Here is an 11,268-nt window from a genome sequence, read left to right on the forward strand (position 1 = left end):
TCTAACGTAGATAAACACCTGACAGATTCCACTGACTTTAGCCAGGTGAACTAACTGCAATGACACCATAAATAGCAAGATTATATCATTTTGCTACCACATGTATGATAGTTACATAAACTCTGGAAATAAAAAAAAAGATGCAGAAGTTCAACTGAAACCAAATACTTTGCACTTGCTATACCGCCACATGCTGCAGGCATTTTGTTGGAGAATACTACAAGTTATTTTTCCTATAGAGAAATAAGACAAAGCATAGGCCTAAGCTTAGGATTTTGCTTTACAGGTCAGTACAACAAAAGCTTATGATGCCCTAAACAGTACCACAGTGCAAATATAGTCTTTATGATGGATAGCATGGAGCAGTGATAATCTATCATATTATGTCCCATCCTACACACATAATGGATCTGTCAGGATTTCCTCTTTTGTTATCTGAATGGAAATATTGTGACCAGCACGGACAAAACCAAAGTGTGAAAGGTCCATAAATCATTTCAAAACAGTAAATTGTTCTGAGCTACAACAAAACATTACAAACATCAACCTTTACCCGAATTATAAGAATGACATCATGTTAGGCATGGACTGGCAAATCATTTATAAAATGCTTTTCAAACAAGAGTGCTACAAGATAAGAGAAGACCAGACAAAAAGGAAAATAACATCAAATGTGCCCAGGGGTGTAAATCATGCCTCTAAACACTAACAATGTGGCCATAAAGCCCTGGTCACGTATTCTAAACTGCATGTTCAACATCAAAAATAGAACAAGATGTTGAACTGTTATATATATTACATATATAAACAGATAGAGAGAGAGAGAACCACCACAGTATATTCAGCACCTGATTAAGTTCAGATACCTACACTCAATACAGAGGCTTGTAGTAGTAGCGGACTTGCCTGTCTTCACGTGTTGCTAAACTGCACGTTTACCTCTGAACACCTATATACACTACTATTCCAGCAGGCATCACACCCAGTCAGATGACTCGGAGGATAAAGGCTCGGCCACACTAGCGTTTTTCTTTGTTTCTAACCAATCAGTCCATATTAATTAAACGGATGAGCATAAACTGATGAGCAGACTGATGCAAACTGATTGCAAAAATGTTCATCTTTTTTTAATGGTCCGTTTGTATTTTGGCTTAAAAAAACTGACTTTTGTACATCAGTTTGCATCAGTCAGCATCCGTTTTTCTATCAGTTTATTTTTCTTCTTTGTTTTCTTGCTGCTTCTGCGCATGCTCCGTGCAAAAACGGATGAAAAAAACGGATGTGAACGGAAATAGCTTCCGTTTTAGATCCGTCCTCATTGACTACAATGTAAAAAAAAACGGAAGTGCACTTTCCGTTCGTGATCCGTTTTTTGAAGCAGAAAGAAAAATACTGCAAACACAATTTTTTCTTTCGTTCAAAAAAAAAAAAAAAAAACGGATCTTGAACGGATTGCATGCAAACGGGGCACAATTAGGGCAAACGGAGCACACTAAAATAGCATGGGAATCTATGGGGATTTTAATGGATCCAACAGTTTCCGTTTTGCTTACTTTAAAAAGGTAAACGGAATGGTGCCGGATGGTCAAACGCTAATGTGAACGTAGCCTAAGCCACTTGGCTCCAGCAGACAATTTCTACACAAAATCAGCCTTCTCACTCATCATACAAGTTCATCCTGCTTTTGGTTTTCTTCCTCATTACACATGTAAACACCAGAAGCCATTTGTGGCACAAATATATTGTCATGTACACCAGCATTGTGGCCCAAACTCTGTAAACACACTAGACACAGGTTTACTAAAATGGTTTTATTCGTAGTCTGAAGCCTATTACACGGGGCTACGAGAGGGAGCAAGCGAGCACTGACCTGTGAGATCAGCGCTCGATTGCTCCTCGTTCCCTACTGGCGGACTTAATACTGTCACATTATAAGTTTATCTAATCTGAGTTTAGACCAATTATGACAGAATCCCGATGCATTGTGTTGCATTTTAAGCCATGCCCTCTTTAGCTGAGGCCATGCTCCACTAGTCACATGTGGGGGATAAGTCTCTAAAAAGTGTTAAGAACACAAAAATATATCACACCTTTTAAAGATGCTGTGTACGAGGTAAGGCCAATGTTTCCAGCTTCTGGTCTTTTGTCATTTTGTGTAGCAGCACATGGTTCATGTCACAGCAGCACATCTTCTATCTTTTGATTATTTGTTGGCGGCATTATTACTGCTGCTACATGTTAAGGTTTTATCACATTTTTCTCTGCAGTGGGGCTTATTGTTATAATATAGTCCCAACAAACTGATAAATGGCACAGAGGTGTGAAAAATAATAAACAAAGCAAACTTACTTATCCTCATGCCCCGTAGCGCCACCCTGGGGTGCCGTTGACAGTCGCCAGTGATCTGCGGCTCCTTCAGCTGCAATGTCATGTACCCCAGTCACCGACTTGTTAAGAGGCCATGATGCTGCAGCTAGGAGAGCCGGAAACATCTGGCGGCTGTCAACAGAACCCCGGGGCACAACAGAAGCATGGGGACTTTCTGTTTATATATGTCACTGTGTGCTCCCTATTATGAGAAATTACTAGAGCACGTATTCAGGGACCCCTTACTTTCCCAACTTATTGATTTTAATCTGTTTCTGGAGAGTTGATCTAACAAAGCAGGGGTGTCTAACTCGTGGCCCTCTGCCGGTTGCAAAACTGTAATTCCCATCATGCCTTTATCTGTACAGGTATGATTGGAATCGTAGTTTTGCAACAGCCGGAGGGCCACAGTGTATATTACCATTGGAGAACATTGTAGGTGTTGATTGACACAAATAAAATAGCTGAAAGTCGAATATGCTCAACTCAGTTGAGTGGTCATGTGTTCTAAAGGGAAAAGGGGTGTCTAAAAAAAACAAAAAAAAAAAAAAAAAGACTGGCAGTCAAGATTCAACATGGCCAATCCATTTTTCCCCAAAATCTGCATGGGGCTGAGGGTGATAGGTTTCGTTTTTATGTTATTTTATGACATTTTGACCATTTATTTAAATGAATTTAAAGAGTAGATAGCCAGGACATCTTACTTCTTCAAGCGGAGGCACTGGAGGAGCTATGGCAAACTGAGGCAAGCAGGATTCCTTGGTGGAAAGTTCCGCTGTGGAATTCTGCCCGATTTATTCAGTGTGAACATACCCTAAGGACTAGACTATACTACATACCGTAATTTAGGATCAGTACAACATAAGGAATTAGAAATACTTTCAATGTTTTACGACTTTTCACTAGATCTATATAGGGAATGTGTGCATGTTCTTTATTAAAGGGGTTGTCCAGTGAAAATCTTTTAATTTCAAATCAAATCAATAAAGTTATATAGATTTGTAATTTACTTCTTCCCATACTTATTAGCTACTATATGTCATGCAGGAAATTATGTTTTATTTTCACTCTGACACAGTAGCTTTGTCTCGGTTTCTATGAATCCCCATAGAAAGCCTTTCCTGCTCTGGACAGTTCCTGTCTCAGCCAGAGATGTCAGCAGAGAGCACTGTGTCAGACTGAAAATAAAACAGCATTTCCTGCATAACATATAGTAGTTAATAAGTATGGGAAGACTTGAGATTTTTTAATAGAAGTAAATTACAAATCTATATAACTTTTTGATACCAGTTGATTTGACAGAAAAAGATTTTCGCTGGAAAACCTCTTTAATAATCCATAAGTGTGCAATAACTATAATTGATGCCTTTTATGGTGCGTTTACACCAGGGGTGGGGAACCTGCGGCCCGCGGGCCGCATCCGGCCCCTGAGACCTCCCAATGCGGCCCGCAGCTCCCCTGTGATGCGCGCCGCTCTGGAGGAGGAAGGAGCCGGCATACACAGCATCCTCCGGTGTCTGTGACAGCTGCCGGACACAGGAGGATGCTGTCTATGCCGGCTTCTTCCCCAGCAGAGCGGCACGTGTCTTCAGTCTCCTGCGGGCCGCGCGCGATGACGTCATTTCATCGCGCGCCGCCTGCAGGAGAAAGACCGGCACAGAGGACCTGGGAGAGAAGAGGACCTGGGACAGAAGAGGACATGGGCAGCGTGGGAACGGAGGTAAGGTGAGTGGGATGTTTATTTTTTTTTATTTGGGGGTTAACTAGGCCACCAGGGACATGCCTGATGGGGGTTAACTAGGCCACCAGGGACATGCCTGATGGGGGTTAACTAGGCCACCAGGGATATGCCTGATGGGGGTTAACTAGGCCACCAGAGACATGCCTGATGGAGGGTTAAATAGGCCACCAGGGACATGCCTGATGGAGGGTTAAATAGGCCACCAGGGACATGCCTGATGGGGGTTAACTAGGCCACCAGGGACATGCCTGATGGGGGTTAACTAGGCCACCAGGGACATGCCTGATGGGGGTTAACTAGGCCACCAGGGACATGCCTGATGGGGGTTAACTAGGCCACCAGGGACATGCCTGATGGGGGTTAACTAGGCCACCAGGGACATGCCTGATGGGGGTTAACTAGGCCACCTGGGACATGCCTGATGGGGGTTAACTAGGCCACCTGGGACATGCCTGATGGGGGTTAACTAGGCCACCTGGGACATGCCTGATGGGGGTTAACTAGGCCACCTGGGACATGACTGATGGGGGTTAACTAGGCTACCAGGGACATGCCTGATGGGAGTTAACTAGGCCAGCAGGGACATGCCTGATGGGGGTTAACTAGGCCAGCAGGGACATGCCTGATGGGGGTTAACTAGGCCAGCAGGGACATGCCTGATGGGGGTTAACTAGGCCAGCAGGGACATGCCTGATGGGGGTTAACTAGGCCAGCAGGGACATGCCTGATGGGGGTTAACTAGGCCAGCAGGGACATGCCTGATGGGGGTTAACTAGGCCAGCAGGGACATGCCTGATGGGGGTTAACTAGGCCAGCAGGGACATGCCTGATGGGGGTTAACTAGGCCAGCAGGGACATGCCTGATGGGGGTTAACTAGGCCAGCAGGGACATGCCTGATGGGGGTTAACTAGGCCACCTGGGACATGACTGATGGGGGTTAACTAGGCCACCTGGGACATGACTGATGGGGGTTAACTAGGCCACCTGGGACATGACTGATGGAGGTTAACTAGGCTACCAGGGACATGCCTGATGGGGGTTAACTAGGCCACCTGGGACATGCCTGATGGGGGTTAACTAGGCCACCTGGGACATGCCTGATGGGGGTTAACTAGGCCACCTGGGACATGCCTGATGGGGGTTAACTAGGCCACCAGGGACATGACTGATGGGGGTTAACTAGGCCTACCAGAGGCATCACTGGGGGGGTTAACTACAATAGCAGGGGAACTAGGGGAACAATACTTTGCCTTGCCCTGGGTGCTGCAAACCCACGCTACTAACTGCCGCACACGGTATGCGGCCCTCAAATGATTTTATTAATGCCCGACCGGCCCTCGACATGGAAAAGGTTCCCCACCCCTGGTTTACACAGAGAGATTTATCTGACAGATTTTTGAAGCCAAAGCCAGGAACAGACTATAAACAGGATGCAGGTCATAAAGGAAAGACTGAGATTCCCTGTCTTTTTAAGTCCATTCCTGAATTTGGCTTCCAAAATTGGTCAGATAAATCTGCCTGTGTAAACGCACCATTACACAGGTTGTTCTACCACCTAGTGTTCCTAGAAGTGCTAATTTACCTGATGACGAACAGGTGTAAAAGGGCCAGCGATTAGCCGAACAAGCAAAGAAGAAAGGGACTGCCGCACTGAATGTACACCACAGTCCCTTCCCTGTTGGAATGTCACACCATCCCGTGGGTGGCCAGGACCAATGTGCAGTGTAAATTTGCAAAGATTGAATAAGCATTGTGGCCTCTTCTGTGTTGGGATCATTAGGGATTTCTGGGCTCCACACTGATACCAAGACAGAAAAACCTTTGAGGCAGATACCTACCATCTGTGTTGTCCATACTGATGTCATGTGACTAGAGCCAGGGCTAAATGGAGACTACAACATTCTAACTACTGAGCTAGATCTAAAGTCCAGAGAAATCCTTTGGGCTGCACTCCTGAAAACTGCTGCTGTCACTTAAAGCGAATGTACCATCAGCGGTTGAGTTTTTTTACACAGATAGAACGGCGCCGGGGCCCGTTCTATCCCTGGGCACCAATCGGGGGTGAAGCACTGGAGGTGGTCTGGTCCACCCCCAGTGGGAGGAAAATCCTGCCCCTCTATGACGTGGCTCCATTAAAATCAATTGAGCTGCATCATAGAGGGGCAGGGGTTTCCTTCCACTGGGGACAGGTCGGACTGCCTCCAGTGCTTCATCCCTGATTTGTGCCCGGAAATAGAACTGCGTCGTACGCGACTTCAGCCGAATCCCTCCGTCCGTCCTGAGTGCCGGCCGCCCTCTGCCGCGTCATCGGCTGCTCAGCCGCGATTGGCTGAGCATAACTGTGCTCAGCCAATCGCGGCTGAGCATCTGATGACGCTGAAGAGGGCGGCCGGCACTCAGGACGCTCGGAGGGATTCGGCCCGGCTGTCCGAAGATGACATAGCTGACTGAAGATCGGAGAGGAGTCAGCACGTGACAGGTATGTATAGCGCACCACACTTCCGGGTACACGGGTGGGGGTGGTGGGACACAAGGAAGGGGGCCATTCACAGACATAACATACATTACAAAGTTGTATAACTTTGTAATGTGTGTTATTCTGTGAATAATTCTTTACCGCCGCACTACCCCTTTAAAAGGAGAAGACCAGTGAAAATATTTATTTAAGTATTAAGTATTAAGCCCCCCCCCCCCCAAAGTTATACAAATCACCAATATACACATATTACGAGAAATGCTTTTTTCCCTGCACTTACTACTGTATTAAGGCTTCACTTCCTGGATAAAATGGTGATGTCACGACCCGACTCCCAGAGATGTGCGGGCTGTGGCTCCTGGAGAGGATGATGGCAGGGGGACACTGAGGGACACAGGGCACTTAAGGGACAGTGGGCACCCCGCTGCCATCATCCTCTCCAGCAGCCACAGCCTGCACAGCTCTGGGAGTCGGGTCGTGACATCACCATTTTATCCAGGAAGTGAAGCCTTGATGCAGTTGTAAGTGCAGGGAAAAAGCACTTTATAAGCATTTCCTGTAATAAGTGTGTATTGGCGATTTGTATAACTTTTGGTGGGCAATACAATACTTTATTAAAAATTTTCAACCGGACTTCTCCTTTAATGTAACTTTCCACATTTCTGATATTAAAAAAACAACTCCCACAAAATTCAAAAAAGGGAGAAAAGTGCGGGGAAATAAACAGTTCCGCTGATGACCGCTGGATGTCAATTTCCGCTGGAATCTGGGTCCAGATGCAACATCACGACCCGCTCAGCCAGTCAGTACCTGGGGCGGAGGAGCAGCAGGACATCAGAGACTGTCAGCTGGACCTGGTTTGAAGGTTTGAAGGCAAAGCCAGGAATGGATTTGAAATGAGGAAAAATCCTCGGCTTTCTTGTATGACCTGATCTCTGTTTATAGTCTGTTTCTGGCTTTGGCTTCAAATCTTTGCCAGATAATCTTTCTGTGTAAATGGACTCTTACTTTACTTTATTATTTTCCTTCACTCTCCTGCCTTCCTCCCTTTTTTGAATTTTGCAGGACTTCTTTACACTTATTCACTTGCAGTTTAGAAGATGAGAAAGATATGGAATACACATAGCAAACTTTTGGGAAATCAATAGAAAGTGGCGGAATGCCCAATCACCTGTGTCCACCAATCATTCCATCAAATGCTGCGTTTACACGGAACAATTATCGTGCGAATTCACATGATAATGATCGAATTCGAACAATAATCGTACGTGTAAACGCAGCGAACGATCAAACGACGAGCGAGAAATCAATCATTTTGATCTTTCAACAAGTTCTCAAATCGTCGTTGATCGTTTGCAAAAAATTTGCAGATCGTTCCGTGTGAACAGTTGTTCGCCGATTTAACCAATGTGTGAGATAGGCTTTAAGTGATCGCAAAACGAATTTCCGTACAATATATCGTACTGTCTAAATGCTGATCGTTACGAAAAAGAAAAACGTCACTCCGTAGAATACACAAGGACGTGTCACACAGGTCAGCAGGTGAATCCTAGATGAGCAGGACACAAAGGGTTGATGTGGCAGATCAATACATCAGCACAAAAGCCACAGTGTGAGAAACCTCTTATCAGCAGGTGAAGCCAAGCAGATGAGGTGTGCAGGGCAGTAGATAAGATAGATAGATAGATAGATAGATAGATAGATAGATAGATAGATAGATAGATAGATAGATAGATAGATAGAGAGATAGGCAGCATACACAGGAGGTGTCACACATCAGCAGGTGAAGTCCTAGGTGTGCAGTGCAGTATATATAAGATAGGCAGCATACACATGGAAGTGTCACACATCAGCAGGTGTAGTCCTAGGTGTGCAGTGCAGTATATATAAGATAGGCAGCATACACATGGAAGTGTCACACACCAGCAGGTGAAGTCCTAGGTGTGCAGTGCAGTATATATAAGATAGGCAGCATACACATGGAAGTGTCACACATCAGCAGGTGAAGTCCTAGGTGTGCAGTGCAGTATATATATATAAGATAGGCAGCGTACACATGGAAGTGTCACACACCAGCAGGTGAAGTCCTAGGTGTGCAGTGCAGTATATATATAAGATAGGCAGCATACACATGGAAGTGTCACACATCAGCAGGTGTAGTCCTAGGTGTGCAGTGCAGTATATATATAAGATAGGCAGCATACACATGGAAGTGTCACACATCAGCAGGTGTAGTCCTAGGTGTGCAGTGCAGTATATATAAGATAGGCAGCATACACATGGAAGTGTCACACACCAGCAGGTGAAGTCCTAGGTGTGCAGTGCAGTATATATAAGATAGGCAGCATACACATGGAAGTGTCACACACCAGCAGGTGAAGTCCTAGGTGTGCAGTGCAGTGTATATAAGATAGGCAGCATACACATGGAAGTGTCACACACCAGCAGGTGTAGTCCTAGGTGTGCAGTGCAGTATATATATAAGATAGGCAGCATACACATGGAAGTGTCACACACCAGCAGGTGAAGTCCTAGGTGTGCAGTGCAGTATATATAAGATAGGCAGCATACACATGGAAGTGTCACACATCAGCAGGTGTAGTCCTAGGTGTGCAGTGCAGTATATATATAAGATAGGCAGCATACACATGGAAGTGTCACACACCAGCAGGTGAAGTCCTAGGTGTGCAGTGCAGTATATATATAAGATAGGCAGCATACACATGGAAGTGTCACACACCAGCAGGTGAAGTCCTAGGTGTGCAGTGCAGTATATATATAAGATAGGCAGCATACACATGGAAGTGTCACACACCAGCAGGTGAAGTCCTAGGTGTGCAGTGCAGTATATATATAAGATAGGCAGCATACACATGGAAGTGTCACACACCAGCAGGTGTAGTCCTAGGTGTGCAGTGCAGTGTATATATATATATATATATATATATATATATATATATATAGGTAGGCAGCATACACAGGAGGTGTCACACATCAGCAGGTATAGTCCTAGGTGTGCAGTGCAATATATATATATATTAGGCAGCATACACATGGAGGTGTTACACATCAGCAGGTATGGCCCTAGGTGTGCAGTGCAATATATATATATATTAGGCAGCATACACATGGAGGTGTCACACATCAGCAGGTATAGCCCTAGGTGTGCAGGGCAGTATATATATATAGAGATAGTCAGCATACACAGGAGGTGTCACACATCAGCAGGTATAGCCCTAGGTGTGCAGGGCAGTATATATATATATGTATATGGAGATAGTCAGCATACACAGGAGGTGTCCCATCAGTCTCACCTGGCAGCCCTTCTTGTGATGGAAGCCCACCACCACAATATGCAGCACAGGCCCCGCTCTGCCGCTGCTTCCAGAGTTCTCTTGCCCAACCTGGGCATCCATGCGTGACGTCACCGAGATACCGACCGTCTTGCCGCGGCCACCAGGGGCAGAGCTGAGACGTTTAGTATTTGCCCCTTGATGTCGGGCTCTGTATGACTATAGGAGGTCGTATACCAGCAGTGTTACTAGAGTATAGCAGTCACTGTGTTTGTACTGCCCTGAGTCCAGTCCACGCCTCTCCCTGCCATCCAGACCTGCCCTGTCAGTCTCCAGCCTCCCTCCCTTCCTACTGTTAGCATGCGGTCACATGTCAGTGACAGACTCTCGGTGACGTCATCGCGCCTGCCAGTCCTCCAACCCAAGCACCACGTGACTGCAGATCTGTGTTATGATTGGCTGAGGCTATACTAGCTGTGGAGGCGGCTGGTAGCAGTAGTGATTATGGCGTCGTGTTATTTGGTGACGTTCTCTGAGAAATCTATCCAGTTACCTCATGATTGTGTTTTGGATCCGAATGTGCTGGGCATAAGGAGAGCAGGAGTATCCACAGAGCACTGACTGCGGGTGCTGCGGTGGAGGTGACAACAGCTGGTCTACAGATTAAGGCCACGTTCACACCTTTTGGCTTTTGTAGGGCTTTGCCGCTTCTAGCCTGACAGAATATGCGAACATTCCCCAGTATGGCGTCAATCTATGGCGGTAATCTGCCGCATAGCAGAATACCGCACCCTGGGCTATAGTCTCCTTGTGCACAACATTGTGGGGCTCATTCACACTATGGGGGAACTGGTCAGCGCCATACCTGCTTAGTTAGCTGGAAGTCAGTGGGGACACTTAACCCATCCACGACACAGACAATTTTTTTATTTTTAATAAGTGCTACTTACCTGTCCCTGTGCCCCCAAATCACTGCCTCACAGGCTCCCGGACCCCGGCCGGAACTCTTTTTCCCCAAAGTTCTGATGTCATGACTAGGGGTAAAATACTATAAACCGACTGATGCATTGCATGATCAGCCAATGAGTGACTGGCTGAGCGGACAATCCATCAGCCGAGGTGCTGGAGAAGAAGTCCTGGAGCAGTTAGGAAGTGCTGTGGAGGCATGAGGACAGGTAAGTACAGCTTGTTTATTATGTTCCTCCCTGCCTACTAGAAAATTATCATTTTCGCCAGACTTCCTTTTTAAAAAGCCATAGCTCTTTTATTTTTTTCACCCATTTGAGCTCTTGTTATGCAACACCAATTATACTTTGTAATAACACTATTTTTTCATAAAATATACAATGGAAAAAAACAAATGTGATGTAAAAAAAAAAAAATTCAAATT

General features: G+C 45.7%; 1 protein-coding gene across 1 annotated transcript in view; it reads right to left on the reverse strand.

Moving 5' to 3' along the window:
* The window catches only part of AVL9 (AVL9 cell migration associated), a 57,271-nt gene extending 47,026 nt beyond the window's left edge, over positions 1-10,245 (reverse strand). The window contains exon 1 of the mRNA XM_069960358.1: positions 9,900-10,245. Coding sequence (XP_069816459.1) covers positions 9,900-10,001 — 102 coding nt within the window. The 5' untranslated portion in view covers positions 10,002-10,245. The remainder of the gene's footprint in view (positions 1-9,899) is intronic.
* Between the last annotated feature and the right edge of the window lie 1,023 nt (positions 10,246-11,268).

The sequence above is a fragment of the Dendropsophus ebraccatus genome, chromosome 2 (assembly GCF_027789765.1).
Source record: "Dendropsophus ebraccatus isolate aDenEbr1 chromosome 2, aDenEbr1.pat, whole genome shotgun sequence".
NCBI lineage: Eukaryota > Metazoa > Chordata > Amphibia > Anura > Hylidae > Dendropsophus > Dendropsophus ebraccatus.